Source organism: Mustela nivalis, assembly GCF_964662115.1.
Source record: "Mustela nivalis genome assembly, chromosome: X".
Lineage (NCBI taxonomy): Eukaryota > Metazoa > Chordata > Mammalia > Carnivora > Mustelidae > Mustela > Mustela nivalis.
The window spans coordinates 57,216,401-57,236,594 of record NC_139040.1 but is presented as its reverse complement, the minus strand read 5'-3'; the positions used below and the strand labels follow the sequence as shown (position 1 = coordinate 57,236,594).

Here is a 20,194-nt window from a genome sequence, read left to right as displayed (position 1 = left end):
ATAGAAGGAATAAAAAAAAAGAAAAACCAAGAAACAGACTCTAAAGTAACAGAGAAAAAAGCACTGATTATGAGAGGGGAGGTGGGCAGGGGAATGGGTTAAAAGGTGATGGGGATTAAGAATGGCATTTGTTGTGTGGAGCACAGGATTTTGTATGTAAGTCTGAATCAGTAAATTCTACACCAGAAACTGATATCACACTGTATGTTAACTGACAGGAATTTAAATAAAAAACTTGAGGTAAAAGGACCCAAAAGCAACAAAAACAGAATGACCAACTGAATTTCCACTTAAAGAGTACTTAGAACAACAAGTCCCCTCATGACCTCAGCTCTGTGGATTGTGGCCATGTTTATTCTCACACCAAAATAAGGTTATTCTCTGGAGAGGTCTCTGAACTACAGGATGCCAAACACAAACCATAACCCTCACCCTAACCTTAACCGTGTCCCTATACATAACTCAACACTTACCAATAACTACTAAATTCTACCTCTAATCTGATACTAAACCTAAACGTAAACTCTGGAGAGGTTCCTGAACTGCAGGATAGGAGGGACATAGCCTCATCCTAACCCTAACACTAGCTCTAAACCTAACACTAACCCAAATCCTATCCTTAACTCCTAACTGGTAACCACTAACTCCCAACCCTAACTCTAATCCTAAATGGATCACTTGGCGAGGTCTCTGAACTGCAGGATGAGAGGCACATCTCCTCACCCTAACCCTAACACTAATCCTAGCCCTTACACTAGTCCTAAACTGAACCCTAATCATTGATCTGAGGAAATATAAGATTTGGTACATACATACAATAGGATATTACTCAGTCATAAAAAAATGAAACCTTGCCATTTGCAAAGACATGGATCAAGGCAGAGAGTGTTATTATAAGTGAAGACCTAATCCTAACCCAAACACTAACCCTAACCCCTAACCCTAAATGTACCCTAACATTAACCCTAAACTTATCTCTCTGGAGAGGTCTTTGAACTGCAGGGTAATAAGCACATAACTTCACCCTGGCCCTAAACCTAACCCTTACCCTGGCCCTAAACCAAACCCTAATCCTAAATGCAAAAAAAAAAAAAAAAAAAAAATGGTACACACACACGTAAGCACACATATATATACACAATGGAATATTATGTGTGTGTGTGTGTATATATATATATATATACACATATGTGTGTGTGTGTGTATATAGGTTAGTTTCAATACAGAATTTGACACCTTATCAATTAACTGTCCATATTCTGTTACATAATAGTCTATTGGTCTACCTTACACCTTGAATGGATTTTGTACTACCTAATTTGATATCATGTGTTAGTCATCTCAAAAATACTGCCTCACTGAGTTATGCAAATCTTCCAAATGCTGAACAGTAGTGATCTCATCAGAAAAGTTTTTTGAGTACTAAGATGTCAAATTCAGTGTCAAAAATTTTCCAAAGCTAGTTTTTTGCTTTTCCCCTAAGGTCAGGAACACAGCAGGGCTGTCCACTATCACCACTGCTATTCAACATAGTATTAGAAGTCCTAGCAACAACAATCAGACAACAAAAAAAAAAGGTATTCAAATAAAAGGTATTTATTTGAATAAAAGGTATTCAAATAAAAGGTATTCACTCTCTCTCCTCATAGATGACACAATACTTTATATGGAAAACCCAAAAGATTCCTCCCCCAAATTAATAGAACTCATAGAGCAATTCAGTAACATGGCAGGATGCAAAATGAATGAACTGAAATCAGTTGATTTCTTATACACTAAAAATGAAAATATAGAAAGGGAAATTAGAGAATCGACTCCATTTACTATAGCACCAAGAACCATAAGATACCTGGGAATAAACCTAACCAAAGATCAAGGACATTTTGAAGTAAAACTTGCATTTTTTTAAAACTGCACAGTAGTGAATACAATGACTACTGACATAATTTGTAGTCACTGCTTTGGTTGTGCCAAGGCGCCAGAAGTTTAACAAATAGTATCTTAGTACTACTATAAAATATTTTTGACCTTAATGACCCCCTGAAGTGTCTTATGGATGCTCAGGAGTAGATAGACCACACATTGAGAACTACTGTTCTGAAACATAGCCCTTGGTAGGCTTGAATAGAATGAAATATATAGTGGGCAAAAAGAAGAATCAAGAAAGAAAGAAAAAAAAAATGGTCCAGACGTTCCGGAAGACACTTGCTTGCACAAAGCAGTCACTTTTTCCCTAGCTCTTCTAACACTCACTACTAGCATCCTCATATGGCATCTAATGGAAATCATTATTTCTAGTCTAGAGAAAGAACTGTTTATTTGTCTATCACCTGATTTGTTCTTTTCAGATCTTAGATGGACTGAATTAGCATAAGACAATATCCTCTCACTCTGCTCTCTTCTCATGATCAACTAGAAGAAGTCGCATGGCTTCAAACTACTGTATCAAAAAACATACCTATCCTGATCAGAGACTTCTTTTCAGTCACACTAATCCAGTTCTTGGAAAGAGTTTAGAAAAAAAATGAGTGAGTGAGTTATTCCAATATACCTCTTTTGGTCATATGGAATTTTATATTTTCCACTAAGAAGCACTCAGTAATATTTGTACATGTGAACTTAAAGATCACGCAGCTTTAACATTGATTGAAGAGAAAAAAAAACTGTAAAAAATTTTAAGATGTAAACATATTTTTAAAACAATCTCTTGAAAATTACTCAAGAGGGCAAGGGTTTAATATTTTTAAAAATTCATTTTTAGGGGCAGCTGGGTGGCTCAAGAAGTTGAGCATCTGACTCCTGATTTCAGCTCAGGTCTTGATCTCATGGGTGGTGAACTCAGTAGAAAGTCTGAAATTCTCTCCCTCTGCCCTTCCCCCAACTTCCATGCCTGTGCATGTGCTCTCTCTCAAATAAATAAATATTTTAAAAAATTCATATTTAAGTCTCATATTGTATTATCACATCAGAAATTATATATATATATAAATATATATATATATATATATATATAAATATTACTTGAATGAGAAATACAAGAAAAGTTAGTCTGACAATTTCAGGTGTGTTTTCATTTCTCTTATTTGATTGTGTTTTAAAATAATTAATGTAAGCTGTTCAGGTGGCTCAGTTGTTAAGCGTCTGCCTTTGGCTCAGGTCATGATCCCAGGGTGCTGGGATCAAACCCCTTATCAGGCTCACTGCTTGGTACTGGGAACCATGCTTCTCCCTCTCCCACTCTCCCTGCTTGTGTTCCTTCTCTCACTGGGTTTCTCTCTGTCAAATAAAGAAATAATATAATTATGGACATTGGGGAGGGTTATGTGCTATAGTGAGTGCTGTGAAGTGTGTGAACCTGGCGATTCACAGACCTGCACCCCTGGGGCTAATAATACATTATATGTTTATAAAAAATAAAAATATTAATAAAAAAGAAATAATATATTTTAAAAAGTAAGCTGTTTGGCATACTACATTTCAATTCATACATTAATGATCATTAATAGCATTATACTCAGTGTGTTCAGAATTTTACATGCTTATTTCATGATGATAATGCAAACTTCTTTAAAATACAATTTAAAAATATTCTAGTAGTATTTTTCCACCATTAAATATGCTATAAAGATATGTAATTGCAAGGCTTTATATAGGCCAAAATTCCATTTATTGTATTTTAACAATGGAACTTTTGCAGACAACTAAATAAGGCTGGAGCACAAAGTGTCTTGGAATTTCTCCTACACTTCTCTGATTTGCAGCCTTAGCCAAATTCCTGCATACGTTCAGCATATAACAAGACACATCCATCCAATGCCCATGCAAATGATGTAATAATGACAAACAGGTAGGTTCACATCCTAGGGAAAAAAAAAATGAGTCACCTCCTTAATATTTCTTTGGTTGATGAACTGCATGAAGATCATCAATTTGTATTTAAGTATTACAAATTTTAAAAAGGCTTCTGTGATATCCCTGTTAAACTGAAGTTCCTGCACAAAGCTGAGTATTTCCTGAATTTAAGGACTACATTGACAACTTGTTCACATGTTGCTATATTTAATGTGAAGATGTTACTAAAGACATTACATTATGTTACATTGTATTCTCTTTATGAAACCCCAGGAGAAAAAAATTTGCTGGTCTGTTAGATCTGTTTACAACTTTGAAGATACTGTAATAATCATGTAATTAAAAGTATCAACTTCGGGGCGCCTGGGTGGCTCAGTGGGTTAAAGCCTCTGCCTTCAGCTCAGATCATGATCCCGGGGTCCTGGGATCGAGCCCCGCATCAGGCTCTCTGCTCAGTGGGAAACCTGCTTCCTCCTCTCTCTCTGCCTGCCTCTCTGCCTACTTGTGATCTCTCTCCGTCAAATAAATAAATAAAATCTTAAAAAAAGAAAAGTATCAACTTCCTTATAATAGCTTCCAGAAATTTTAAGTCTTCATTTTAGTCCTACTTCTAGAAGACTTACAGGCTTTTATGTCATGCACTTGTAAATGACAAGATTATATCACTGGCTTCATCTAATCTTTCCTGCTGTAATCATCTTCTCCACTTATTTTCAATCTTATTTTATTTGGTATTCATCTATCGAAAACTTAAATCTTTTCTGGAGAAAGCTGGATATAAATAGATATACATATGAATATGCACATCAAATTAAAAAAAACAATGACTTTCAATGGCTTGAAATATTTGCCTGGTGAAATTTTAAAGTTGATATTTAAGCATTTACACATTTGGGATATAAAAGAACCTCATTTCTGCTCCTCTAAAATTAACATCATAAAAATACAATGTAAAATAATTAAGAGAATATTGTACTTTTAGAAATTAACAAAATATATAGGTATGACAAATGTACATGTCTACTCTACAAGTGAGTTCTATAAACAGACCCCACACACACAATGTGTTAAAAGCTCCTTCTAGTTTTACTCTCCCCAGTACAAGTATTCAGGTCTTACCTCCTAGTCTTCAAATATCTTCCATATCAATTTACTATCAAACCATAATCTACCCTCATTTGTCTTTTTTGTGTCCTGAAAACATTTCTATTTCATATGTTACATTCTGCACCACATAGATATCACACTACCTTAAGACAATTAATGTTAATTTTATATTCACTAATACTGCTTTAACAAATGCGGTGCACATACTGGGTGTTCAATGAACATCTTTCTTTTAAAATGATTCAGATCATAATAATCACTGTTCAGTTGCCCTGCTTTTCCCTTTTGACACTAAATCTCAGCCACCCTCAAATGAACAGTTTCCCCTTATCTCTCTCCCCTCAAGTTGTTGTTTTTGTTTTCTTAAGGGCTGTTCACGATTGTGTGTGTGCAGCAACTTTCATGTCTTAGATGCTAGCTGTACAAAAGTCAAGAGCTAGACCTACACACCTCTGAGAATCATATGCCAGCCAGTAAGCACTTAATAAACAGTTTTAATAATGATTTCAGGGTTAATCTTTCTCAATTTTGCTCTCTCCCTTGAAATTTAAGCTCCTTGAAGGCAGGAGCTTCACGTCATCCATATGTCACCCAGTACCTGCCCCTGCTGTAATGTATATACACACTGATTTAAGCGAAGATAGGTGAATGCACGCACTCATATGTGAGTCAGTACATACATTCTGACTTTTGTGATAGAGCTAAGGAACAGAGACAAAATCACTAGGAAAAAGCGAGCTGTGATCAAGCCAGCATATGAACAGAGAAACAAGGAAGATTTTTTTTTTTTTTAAATCAAACTATGCTGACCTAGGCAGCTAATAAATAGCATGCTGTACTTTGTCCGGAAGAAATGAGTAAGCCCACAGTGCTGGCAAACGCTGGTTATAACAGACAAGTATAAAGACATGTGACTAAAGCACAACAGAAATAAAAGGAGTAAAGTTAGAGAGTTACCTCTGTGTGTATCCTTGACAAATTCAGAAATGGCATATTTTCCAAATTTCTGTCTATGAGTACATTTTTTGGTTAAATGTTAAGAAGAGAAAAAAAATATGGAATAAACCATTTATTACCTTTCCAAAGGATCCCTGGCCAAGAACCTTGAGCAACTCAAACTGCGCAGGATCTGCCTTCTCATAACCTTCCTTAACATGATGAGTGATAGGGATTTCTTTAACAACTCCTTCATCCTGTAAAAAGAAATCCACACAACACTCAAATCCAGTTGCAACATCTAATGATTAGCCATATTTAGAACCAAAATCATACTAGAAATTAACTGACCATCCAACCCTTTCACCTTAACACAGAGTTTTATGGGCTACTGGTAAATTCACTTCCCTATTTTCTAACACATAGAGATATGCCATCACCCCTATTATATAAGTGCATATAAATAGAAGCACATAAAATCTCTGCTTCAGGTTTCCCGTCCAACTAGGTAGTGACAGAAGACAAACATCAACAACAGTTGTACCCTACCTGGAGGGGTGCTTGATTGGCCCAGTCACTTGGGCATGGAGTTCTTTTTTTTGTTTTTGTTTTTTTATTTTTTTTAAAGATTTTATTTATTTATTTGACAGAGAGAAATCACAAGTAGGCAGAGAGGCAGGCAGAGAGAGAGAGAGAGGAGGAAGCAGGCTCCCTGCTGAGCAGAGAGCCCGATGCGGGACTCGATCCCAGGACCCAAAGATCATGACCTGAGCCAAAGGCAGCAGCTTAACCACTGAGCCACCCAGGCGCCCCTGGAGTTCATTTTTTTTTTTTAAGATTTTTATTTATTAATTTGACAGAGAGAGAGATCACAAGTAGGCAGAGAGGCAGGCAGAGGGAGAGGGGGAAGCAGGCTCCCCACCGAGCAGAGAGCACAATGTGGGGCTAGATCCCAGGACCCTGAGATCATGACCTGAGCCAAAGGCAGAGGCTTAACCCATTGAGCCACCCAGGCGCCCCAAGGGCATGCAGTTCTTAATGTTCGTAGAGCATGTGATTCTGTCTTAGGGTCATGAGTTTAAGACTCACACTGGGTGTGGTGCCTCCTTAAAACAAAAGATCCTCCCTGGAGTATGAATTATGACGTGGCTGCAGAGAAAGTCAAGAGACGGATAAAACCTTGTAAATTATAGGCCATGGCAAAACACGCAAGCTTCAAAAGTTCTTTGAAATGGAATTTCAGTAGCCTTTTAAGTAGTTAATGATATATAAATGTTTGTCTAACTGATTACATCGTTGAAAAGAAAAACTGGGTATAGGCAAACAAAATCTGCAAAGCCAAAACAAATGTTTTCAGGCTATGAGCCTATTTTTATTGAAACTTTGTATATAAATTATATGCCAGATACCCTACCACCGGGCTCAGGCAGAAAAGAAGCCACCCTGGGAGAGTTTCTGCTTCTTGATGTAGGACTCTACTCAGCTGTGAAGATTATACTCAAGTGATGTGTAATTCCAGTCCCTAGAAAAGCACTAAGTAGCTAGGATAAATAAACCTCAAATGTATTACATATCACAAAATAACAAGAGCTGGGATATAGTATCTAACATTCTTACTGCATAGAAGAAATAACTGAGGCCCACAGAGTTTAAGTTCACATGACCAGTTAATCACAACGTCTAGAAGTCCTGGTAGCTTTCCAGAACATCATATTAATTCCAGTCTGGATGGCAAGCATATTCTCAATCAATTCATATGCTAATTGACTGATTAATAAATAGTGACTATGGCCAAAGTGGGCATGAGCCCCATCCCAAGTAAACTAGACTTCATGGCAGCTAAAATAACTTCCAGGGGCGCCTGGGTGGCTCAGTGGGTTAAGCCGCTGCCTTCGGCTCAGGTCATGATCTCAGGGTCCTGGGATCGAGTCCCGCATCGGGCTCTCTGCTCAGCAGGGAGCCTGCTTCTTCCTCTCTCTCTCTGCCTGCCTCTCTGCCTACTTGTGATCTCTCTCTGTCAAATAAATAAATAAAATCTTTAAAAAAATTAAACAAAATAAAATAACTTCCATGTTACATAAGCAGTTAAACATTCACTCTTTCATGAGGGTAGGCAAAGGAATTTTAGCTTCAGGTATCCATAACCACTAATCAGCCAGAAATGAAGAATCAGCTCTTAAAGCATTCCTATGGATGTTCATTATACATTAAAATAGTATTTCAGGGGTGTCTGGGTGGCTCAGTGGGTTAAGCCTCTGCTTTTGGCTCAGGACTCTCTGCTCAGCAGGGAGCCTGCTTCCCCGCCCACCCCGCCTGCCTCTCTGCCTACTTGTGATCTCTCTCTGTCAAATAAATAAATAAAATCTTTAAAAAATAGTATTTCAGCAGACTCCTAAGTAGCTATGAGAGTGAGTTTCCCCAAAAAAGTAAAAAACTTTTTTTTTTAATAGAAATACATATGCTTTGCAGCTACCATGCTGGGATGAAAGTACAGCGTATCTGTATGCACCTTTGCAATAGAGTATGTGTATACCAAAAGCAACAGCAGACTGTATACTCTTAATATGATGGTTAACTTGGTTTTCACCACATACTGTGAATGTACCACTGGTCTTCAGAGCATATAATAAAAACACATCTTGGAATTTTTCTCCACCTGAAAGAACACTGGTAGACGGGTCAGTAGACTAAATGTTCCTGGTTCTGCCATGCGCCATGATAAGCAGCCTTAGCCCAAATAACAAAGTATTCTCCTTCATTGTTCTCACATGACAAGCAGGTTATATTAGATGGATCTTTTTTCTTAAAGATTTTATTTATTTATTTGACAGACAGAGATCACAACAGAGAGGAGGAAGCAGGCTCCCTGCTGAGCAGAGAGCCCGATGCGGAGCTCAATCCTAGGAGCATGGGATCATGAGCTGAGCTGAAGGCAGAGGTTTTAACCCACTGAGCCACCCAGGTGCCCCTAGATGGATCTTTAAGGTTCCCACAAGTCTGTAATTCTATGCTGAACACAGCACAGCATTTTTATTTTAAGTACTTTAGTTTCTGCCATTTAAGATCATCATTATAAACATGGGTCATGATGACATTAGGTTTTTAGAAATGTTCAGAGCTAGGAAACAGCCATCCTCTATTCTAGTTACTGTCACCAAGGAAATAACTATACTCTAGCTACTTTCACCAAACCTAAGAATGTCTTCCAAATGAAGTGTCTGCCCAATGCCTCTTCTTCTCTTAATTAAAATTCACAGATGCCCATCCTTTAAAAATATAATATGTCTTTCAATTTTTGGCAGTATTATCATAAAAAGTTTCCAACACAAAAATGCTTCTAGTTTAGAAAAGACTACTTTCCCCAGTGAATAGCTACCACAAAATATTGTTACACTGTGTCCTAATAACCCATTACCTTATCTTTCTCCCCCACTAGATTTTGAGCTTCCTGAATTCAGGTATCATCACATTCATCTCTGCATTCCTAAGGCTTACCACGGTACTGTTTGATTTTATGGGTGTTTATTATTATTATTATTATTTTAAGATTTTATTTATTTATTTGACAGACAGAGATCACAAGTAGGCAGAGAGGCAGGCAGAGAGAGAAGGATGCAGGCTCCCTGCTGAGTGGAGAGCCCGATGCAGGGCTTGATCCCAGGACCCCGAGATCATGACCTGAGCCGAAGGCAGAGGCTTAACCCACTGAGCCACCCAGGTGCCCCATGGGTTTTTATTATTAACATTTTTGTGTCATCTGCAGCCCTCCCCTCTTCCTTTCCTTCACTTTCTTTTGATTCTGCACCATTCCAAAAGCTTTAGACTGGCAGCATTCTAGTCTGAAATAAGACAGTAATTCATTTGTTTTTTCCTAAGGTGAATCATCTTCAAAAGAATTTTCTCTATCCTGGTATAATAAAGTTGTGATATATTACATAATCTTCCCATATATACTGTCTTTTCTCTTTATTCATTCATTCAGAAAAAAACAACAATATTCATGGAACACATGCTATGTATTAGGCACTGCACTATGCACTGGGGACACAAAGATAAAATATGGACTTGAGGATAACAAATTTTGTCAGATATATCACATCCCTTAATGAAACAAAAAGGTATATAATATGTTATAGGCTGAATTGTTTCCCCTCAAAATTCATGTGCTGAAGTCTCAACCCCCAGTACCTCAGAATGTAGCTATTCAGGAACAGGGCCTTAAGAAAGGTAATTAAGGTAAAATAAGGTTATTAGGATAGACCCTTATCAAATATGACTGCTCTTCTCATAAGAAGGGGAGATTAAGACATAGACACACACAAAAGAAAAAGCATGTGAAAGCATAGAGAGAAGAGAGCCATCTACAAAGAAAGAGGTCTCAGGGGCACCTGGGTGGTTCAGTGGGTTACGCTTTGCCTTTAGCTCAGGTCATGATCCGAGTCCTGGGATCGAGCCCCACACTGGGCTCTCTGCTCAGGAGGGAGCCTGCTTCCCCCCCTCTCTCTGCTTGCCTCTCTGCCTACTTGTGATCTCTCTCTCTCTGTCAAATAAATAAATAAAATCTAAAAAAAAAAAAAAAGAAAGAGACCTCAGAAGAAACCAACTTTACCAACATCTTGATCTTGAACCTCTAGTCTCCAGAATTGTGAGAAAGTAAATTTGTTGTTTAAGTTACTTAGTCTGTGGTACCTAGTTATGGCAGCCCTAGCAAACTTATACATAGTACCTGAATATAGTTGATCTCTATAAAGAAAGTTGCTACTGTGAAATCAAGAGCTAATAACTTCGAAATAGGAGCCGCTGTTCTTTACAATGCCATATGACAAGTCTATGGCAAGGATAATTGTTAGTGTGTGTATTTTTTTTAATATCATAGTAATTGTTGATAAATATAAAAATTATGAAGGTTCAATCACAACCAAAATAGTATGCTCTGACCTCTTCAGTCTGTTACCATCTTTTTTTTTTTTAATTTTATTTATTTATCAGAGAGAGAGAGGGGAAGAGAGAGAGCACAGGCAGACAGAATGGCAGGCAGAGGCAGAGGGAGAAGCAGGCTCCCTGCTGAGCAAAGAGCCTGATGTGGGACTCGATCCCAGGACGCTGGGATCATGACCTGAGCTGAAGGCAGCTGCTTTACCAACTGAGCCACCCAGGTGTCCCTGTTACCATCTTTTTAATTCAGTGGCCCAACAATGTTGTAACACTAGAAAAATATAGCGATAGAGTACAAAACAAACTGCCAAATACACTACTGTTCCAATCTTTCAACAACTTATTTGAAATCACCTGTTAATGCAAAAGAGAAGCTGAAGACAATCTATTAGGAAATCATACTATATAATGCTATTATGACTACTTCCTGACTATGGAACTAAGCATAGAGGAAATAGAGGAAATAAATGAGGCCCACAGAGTTTACACTCACAAAATGGGGTCAAAATAAAATTAAGAGGGATTGACCTAGACAGTATAATGTTAAGTGAGATAAATCAGTCATAGAAAGACAACTAGCATATGATTTCACTGATATGTGGAATTTAAGAAAAAGAACAAATGAGAAAATGGGGATAAAAGAGAGAGAGAGAGAGAGAGAGAGAGAAGCCAAGAAACAAGACTCCTAATTATTGAGAATAAACCAATGGTTATCAGAGGGAAGGTGGTGGGGGATAGGTGAAACAGATGATAGGGAAAAAAGAGTGCACTTGTCATGATGAGCACTGGGTGATGCATGGAACTGTTGAATCACTATATTGTACACCTGAAACTAATATAACGCTGTATGTTAACTATACTGGAATTAAAATTAAAAATAGAAATAAAGAAGAGAAATTTCTAAAGCATAATTGTTTGGGTTTTATGTAATAATCCATCTGTTCAAATACTTGCTATATTTCTGGGTAGCCAGGCCAGTTTGATTACCCAAAAAATCCAAGAGCACTTGGTTGTGAATTTGGTAAAATGTACATGCAAAGATCTGGGAAAGCAGCTTAATGTACTCTTCTCATGCAGTGAATAATCCAGGGTCACTGAAAACCAAGCTAAGTATCAGCATACCTTGAAAGAGAGCTAACAGTAATAATAATGTAAATGTCAAAACACAACTAGGATAAACAAAACACCTCAAATAATGTACATATTGGAAAATAATTACGGAATATTTAGGTTAGGAAAATAGTATAAATTTGTACCGACTGAAAACCAAACAAGGGAGGCAAGCTAGTTCCCACTTGGCTTGGATTATTCTATTTACTAGGATCAACACTTTGGTTCCATCACCTATAAAATGGCAATAAAACTTACCCTATCTATTTCAGATCAGGGTGACAGAGTCAACTGAGAATTTTGAAAACCACAAAATGTTTATAAAAATGGAGATTACTGAATTATTTAAACTATTTATCTTTGCATCCCTTGTGGTATAGCATAACTATACCTTCTAATGGCTAAGCATCAATATTTAGATGAACAATAATTGTTTATCAGAGAGTTTTGCATATCTATACTACAAGGGTTTGGATGTTTTTTCTTTTGCAGAAATGTTCCCTTTATCACATTATCAGTATTTTTATACTGCATTATGTTTTTCTCAAGTTTTTCTTTGAATTCTAGTTAGATCACATATATTGTAATATTGGTTTCAGGAGTAGAATTTAGTGATTCTTCACTTACATATAACACTCAGTGCTCATCACAAGTGGCCTCCTAAATACCCATCACCCATTTAGCCCTTCCCATGCCCACCTGCCTCCATTAACCCTCAGTTTGTTCTCTATAGTTAACAGTCTCTTATGGTGTGCCAAGCTCTATTTTTTTTCTTCCACTTTTATATTCACCTGTTTTGTTTCTTTTTTTTTTTAAGATTATTTATTTATTTATTTGACAGAGAGAAATCACAAGTAGATGGAAAGGCAGGCAGAGAGAGAGAGAGAGAGAGAGGGAAGCAGGCTCCCTGCCGAGCAGAGAGCCCGATGCGGGACTCAATCCCAGGACCCTGAGATCATGACCTGAGCCGAAGGCAGCGGCTTAACCCACTGAGCCACCCAGGCGCCCTCACCTGTTTTGTTTCTTAAATTCCACATATGAGTGAAATCATATGGTATTTATCTTTCTCTGTTTTTGCTTAGAATAATACACACTACTACCATCCACATCATTGCAAATGGCAAGCTTCATTTTATAGTTGAGTAATCTTCTCTTGTATACATGTACAACATCTTCTTTATTCATTTATCAGTGAAGGAAACAGGTTCTTTCCACAATTTGCTTATTGTTGATAATGCTGCTATAAACATCGGGGTATATGTGCCCCATCAAATCAGCATTTTTGTATATTTTGCATAAATACTTAATGGTGTAATTGCTGGGTCATATAGCAGTTAATATAAATATATATATATGTCATATGGCAGTTATATTTTATATTATATATATTGTGTATATATATCCCAGAGTGGCTGCAGCAGTTTGCATTTCCACTAACAGTATAAGAGGGTTTCACTTTGCATTTTCACCAACACTTGTTGTTATATATATAAATATATAACACTTGTTATATATTATATATATATATGTGTAATATGGCAGTTATATTTTATATTATATATATTGTATACATATATATTATTGTGTGTGTATGTATATATATATATATATATATATATATATATATATATTCTCCATATCCCAGAGTGGCTGCATCAGTTTGCATTCCCACTAACAGTATAAGACGGTTTTGCTTTCTCTGCATTTTCAACAACACTTGTTTCCTGTGTTGATTTTAGCCATTCTGACAGGTATGAGGTGGTATCTCATTGTAGTTTTGATTTGTCTTTCCCTGATGAGCAACTTTTCCTGCGTCTATTAGACATCTGATATCTTCTTTGGAATACAGTCTTTTCATGTCTTCTGCTCACTTCTTAACCAGATTATTTGCTTTTTGGGTGTTGAGTTTGATAATTTCTTTACAGATTTTGGATAATAACCCTTTAAGATATGTAATTTGCAAATATCTTCTCCCATTCTGCAGGATGCCTTTTAGTTTTCTTCACTGTGCAGTCATTTTATCCTGATGATTTCCCAATAGTTTTTACTTTTGTTTTCCTTGACTTGAGAAATATCCAGTATGAAGTTGATATATACAATGTCAAAGAGGTTACTGCCTGTGTTCTTCTTCAGGATTTTTAAGGTATCCTGTCTCACATTTAGGTCTTTCATCTTTCATAAATTTTGAATTTGTTTTTGTGTATGGTGTAAAAAAGTGGCATAGTTTCATTCTTCTGAATGTGACTGTCCAGTTTTCCCAACACAATTTGTTGGAAGAGACTGTCATTTTTCCACTGGATAGTCTTTCCTTCTTTGTTGACCATGTAGTTGTGGGTCAACTTCTGGGTTTTCTGTTCTGTTCCGCTGATCTATTTGTTTTTGTCCCAGTACCATGGTCTTGATGACTATAGCTTTGTAATATAGCTTAAAGTCAGGCATTGTGATGCCCCCAGCTTAGGTTTTCTTTTTCAACATTCCTCTGGCTATTTAGGCTCTTTTCTTGTTCTGTACAAATTTCAGGATTCTTTGTCCTAGCTCTGTTAAAAATACTGGTGGGATTTAATAGGGACTGCATTAAATGTGTAGATTGCATTGGGTAGTATAGACATTTTCAATGTTTGTTCTTCCAATGAATGAGCATGAAATGTCTTTCCATTTCTTTGTGTCATCTTCAATTTCTTTCAGTGTTTCATGGTTTTCAAAGTAACTTTCTTTTACCTCTTTGGTTAGGCTTATTCTGTGGTATCTTATGTTTTTAGTGCAATTATAAATTGGATCAATTCCTTGATTTCTCTTTCTGCTTCTTCATTTTTGGTGTATAGAAATGCAAATGCACTTGATTTTGTATCCTGTGCCTTGGATGAATTCATATATCAGTTCTAGCAACTTTTTTTTTCATGTATTTATTTTCAGCATAACAGTATCATTATTTTTTCACCACACCCAGTGCTCCATGCAATCCGTGCCCTCTATAATACCCACAACCTGGTACCCTGACCTCCCACCCCCCCGCCACTTCAAGCCCCTCAGATTGTTTTTCAGAGTCCATAGTCTCTCATGATTCACCTCCCCTTCCAATTTACCCCAACCCCCTTCTCTCTAACTCCCCATGTCCTCCATGCTTTTTGTTATGCTCCACAAATAAGTGAAACCATATGATAGTTGACTCTCTCTGCTTGACTTATTTCACTCAGCATAATCTCTTCCAGTCCCGTCCATGTTGCTACAAAAGTTGGGTATTCATCCTTTCTGATGGAGGCATAATATTCCATAGTGTATATGGACCACATCTTCCTTATCCATTCATCCGTTGAAGGGCATCTTGGTTCTTTCCACAGTTTGGCGACCGTGGCCATTGCTGCTATAAACATTGGGGTACAGATGGCCCTTCTTTTCACTACATCTGTATCTTTGGGGTAAATACCCAGGAGTGCAATGGCAGGGTCATAGGGAAGTTCTATTTTTAATTTCTTGAGGAATCTCCACACTGTTCTCCAAAGAGGCTGCACCAATTTGCATTCCCACCAACAGTGGAAGAGGGTTCCCCTTTCTCCACATCCTCTCCAACACATGTTGTTTCCTGTCTTGCTAATTTTGGCCATTCTAACTGGTTTGAGGTGATATCTTTGATGGAATCTTGCAGATTTTCTACAGAATGTATCATGTTGTCTGCAAAGAATGGAAGTTTTACTTCTTCCTTGCTGACTTGGATGACCTTTATTTCTTTTTGTTGTCTGACTGCTGAGGCTAGGACATTCAGTAGTATGTTAAATAACAATGGTGAGAGTAGGCATCCCAGCGTTTTTCCTGACCATAGTGGAAATGCTGTTTTGTCCCCACTGAGAATGATATAACTTGTGTGTCTTTAATATATGGCCTTTAGGACATTGAAGTATATTACCTATTCCCCTATTTTGTTGAAGTTTTGTTTTTTTAATAAATAATGGATGCTGCATTTTATCAAATGCTTTTATCTATTGAGAGGATCACAGGTTTCTTTTATTAATGTGGTGTATCACACTGATTGATTGGTGAATACTGAACCACCTTGTAGCCAGAAATAGATACCACTTGATATCAGTGAATAATTCTTTTAATGTATTGTTGGATTCAATTTATGAGTAACTTGTTCAGAATTTTTGCATTCATGTACATTAGGGATATTGGCGTATAAATGTTTTTAGTGGGACCTTTGCCTAGTTTTGGAATCAAGGTAATGCTGGTCTCATAAAAAGAGTTTGGAAGTTACCCTTCCATTTCTATTTTTCTTTTTTTGAATAGCTGGAGAAGAATAGGTATTAATTCTTCAAATGTTTGGTAGAATATCCCTGGGAAGCTGATTGGCTCTGGACTTTTTTTTTTGGTTGTGAAATTTTTGATTAATGATTCAATTTCTTTGCTGGGTATAGGCCTGTTCAAATTTTCTATTTCTTAGGTGTCAGTGTTTTTCAGCATGGGTAGCTTATTTATTTCTGGGAATTTATCCATTTGCTTCATAATATTAATAATATTTGCTTATAATTGTTTATATTTTGGTGATGTTGGTTGTGATCTTTCCTCTCTCATTCATGATTCATTTATTTGGGTATGTTTTCTTTCTTTTTGTTAAGTTTTTTCTAGGGGTTTATCAATTTTATTAACTCTTTCAAAGAATCAGCTCCGAGTTAGATTGATCTGTGCCATTTTGTTGTTGTTGTTCCTATATCATTTAATTTTGCTCTAATCTTTATTATTTCACTTTAGGCTTATCTTTGCTCTTCCTTTTCTAGCTCCTTTAGGTGTAAGGTTAGATTGTGGTTGTGGTAAGGTTAGATTGAGACTTTTCTTGCTCCTTGAGTTATACCTACATTCCTATATACTACCTTCTTATGACTGCTATTGCTACGTCCCAAAGGTATTGGATCATTATGTTTTCATTTTCATTTGCTTCCACATACTTCTTTACATCTTTTTTAATGTTCTGGCTAACCCACTCATTTTGTTTTCCAACCCACTCCCTTTTTAGTAGGATGTTTTTTAATCTCCATGTATTTGTGGTCTTTCCAAATTTTTTCCAGTTTGACCAGAAAAGTTCTAGTTGACTTCTAGTTTCATAGCATTGTGGTCAGAAAATATACATGGTATGATCTCAATCTTTTTCTACTTGTTTAGGCTTGATTTGTGACCCAGTATGTGATCTTTTCCAGAGAATGTTTCCTGTGCACATGAAAAGAAGGTGCATTCTGCTGTTTTAGGATGAAATGTTTTGTATATATCAGTTATGTCCATGTGGTCCAGCATGTCATTCAAAGCCACTGTTTCCTGTTGATTTTCTGCTTAAATGAACTGTCCATTGAAGTAAGTGGGGTGTTGAAGTTCCCACTATTATTGTGTTATTGTCAATAAGTTTCCTTGTTATTATTTGATTTATATATTTCAGTGCTCTGAATTTGGGGGCATAAATAATTACAACTATTAGATCTTGTTAGATAGACCCCTTTATTATGATACAGTGCCCTTCTTCATCTCTTGTTTCAGTCTGGTTTAAAATCTAGTTTGTCTGAAAGACGTATGGTCATTTTTGCTTTCTTTTGATATTCTTTATCATGATAAATGGTTCTCCATCCCCTCACTTTCAATCTGCAGGTGTCCTTCGGTCTAAAATGAGTCTCTTTGAGGCAGTTTATAGATGGGTCTTCTTTTTTTGTTTTGTTTTAGTTTTGTTTTTGTTTTTAAGATTATTTATTTATTTATTTGACAGAGAGAAATCACAAGTAGATGGAGAGGCAGGCAGAGAGAGACAGAGGAAAGCAGGCTCCCCACTGAGCAGAGCCCGATGCGGGACTCGATCCCAGCACCCTGAGATCATGACCCGAGCCGAAGGCAGTGGCTCAACCCATTGAGCCACCCAGGCGCCCCTGTTTTTGTTTTTTATCCAATATGACACCCTATAGCTTTTGACTGGAAAATTTAGTTCATTTACATTGAGAGTGATTATTAATAGGAATTTAGTGCCATTTTATTACCTGCAAAGTTGGCTGTTTCTGGAAATTTTTTCTGTTCCTTTCTATTATTTGTTGCTTTTGGTCTTACTTTCCCACTCAAAGAGTTCCCTTGTAGGGCTTATTTAGTGGTCATGGACTCCTTTAGTTTTTCTCTTGGAAGCTGTATCTCCTTCCATTCTAAATGACAGCCTTGCTGGATAAAGTATTCTTGGCTGCATTTCCCCCCCCATTCAACATGTTGAAAATATCATGCCACTCTCTTCTGGCCTGCCATGTTTCTGTGGAGAGACCTGCTGCAAGCCTTATTTGGCTTGGCTTGTAAGTTAGGGACTTCTTTTTTTGTTTTGTTCCTTTCAGGATTTTACTTTAATCACTATATTTTGCAAATTTAACTATGATGTATCTTGGTGTTAGCATGCTTTGTTGATTTTGATGGGAGTTCCCTGTGCCTCCTGGATTTGGATATCTCTTTCCTTCCCAAGATTAGAGAAGTTTTCAACTATAATTTCCTGAAATAAACCTTCTGCTCATTTTTTACTCTCTTCATCTTCTGGAACTCCTATGATATGGATTTTATTATGCTTCATATAGTTGCTGAATTCCCTAAGTGTACACTAGTAAGCCAATATTTTTCTTTCCCTCTTCTCACCTTTATTATTTCACATCTTGGCTATAGCATTTTTATTTTGGCTGGACTAGATTTTAATCTTTTGTCCCTGTGGTGAGGGACTCCTGGCATTGTCTATGTTTTTCTCTAGCCCAGATAGTATCATTGTTTTAAATTATGATTCAGGCATATTACTTATAACTGTTTTGATGGAATCCCTATCTTTGACTTCTTGTTCTTTCTTCTGAGATAAATGCCTCCATTTTGACATTTTGTGTAGCTCTCTGTCTTCTCTGTGCTAGGAAAGTCTGTTATGTTTCCTACTCCTGAGAGTAATGGCTATATTAAGAAGAGGTCCTATACTGTCCAGGACCTGGTGCTTCAGGAATTGTTTCCGATGTATGCTGTGTGCACACTGCTCTTGTGCTTTGGCTGTTCTTTCCCTTAGGTCAATACCCTGCAGACTTTCTCTTTGTCTGCAGTGGGGAGTGCTTGGATATTGCCCACTGTGTAGCAAGTTTTAACTAGGTGTGTTTTAGTCTGCTTTTTAAAAGAAGCTAGATCCTATTTCCCCTAGAGCTACAGCTTTGCAGCCCTCTGTGGTCAGCAGATAGTACAATTGGGTGGTTTGTGCTGGTCCTCTGGGGGAGGGGTCTGCTGATGCTCAGACATCAGGCACATCTCAGGCACATCTCAGGCACACTTGCCCCAGTGTAACAAAACAAAACAAAACAAAACAAAACAAAACAAAACAAAACAAAAAGTACCTTTAGAGTACAGGGGAATGGAGCTTGGTGTAAGAGGTGCAAGCTTCCACCCTGGGTGCTGGGCTGCTCACTGAAGTCCACCCTTGCTGGTGGGCAGGGGTAAAAATGGCATCAGGTGGTTCTCTCACCCCTAAAGAGGGGATTTCATGCCTTGCCTATTCAGGAAGCCCTCTCAGAAGAGCAAACAATCTCTCCTACTTTGTCCCAGGCATCCCTCAGATCCCTGTCTTTACCCTATCTGTGTCTGAGCCTTTTGCCCACCAGGTAGCGCAATGCTCTTGTGTTTTTATCTCCAGCATGCCAGCTGGGTTTCAAAACTCCAAATTTTAAGGACCTGGCACTTCATGGACCCATGCTGATCCTCTGGGGGAGGGTTTCACTGAGCTGTGGTTGGTGTTGTTGTTTTTTTTCCCCCAAAAGATCAGTCACAGGAACATGTAGGGGCTTAGAATTTATGGAAAACCACAGCATAAAGCCAGCATCCAGGTTAGCTGCCCTCAGTAGGTGCATCTATTCCTACACTAATGAACAGGCTAGCTCAATGTTGCCCACTGGCTCTTTTGTCCCTGAAGAGGCAGTGCCACTTCTCCCAAATGCACTCAAGAATGGGAATTGTCCCTCCCACTGTGACTCAGGGGATCCTCAGACCACACTGTCCACTCCTGGCCCTCTCCCCTCCTTCTCCACAGGAGCACCTCTATGCCAAATAGGCTCCACACTGGTAATGGCACAGACTTATAAAGCATCAGAACTTGAGCTCCACTGCTTGTAAAAATTTGCCATAATCAGCCTCTATTGTTTTCCCAGAACATCAGTTGTTTGGGGGAGTGTTTTTTGTGAAATGCCCTGTCCCCATTCTTTCTCTCTCTCTCCCCCACCTCACTCTTTCTCTCTCC

The 20,194-nt window shown here is 37.6% G+C and overlaps 1 protein-coding gene across 1 annotated transcript in view; it reads right to left on the bottom strand.

The window, feature by feature from the left end:
- RPS6KA6 (ribosomal protein S6 kinase A6) overlaps nt 1-20,194 on the bottom strand; it is a 187,555-nt gene that overhangs the window by 104,447 nt on the left and 62,914 nt on the right. Inside the window, exon 3 of the mRNA XM_082715992.1 lies at nt 6,036-6,152. Within this exon, the coding sequence (XP_082572118.1) occupies nt 6,036-6,152 (117 nt within the window). The remainder of the gene's footprint in view (nt 1-6,035; nt 6,153-20,194) is intronic.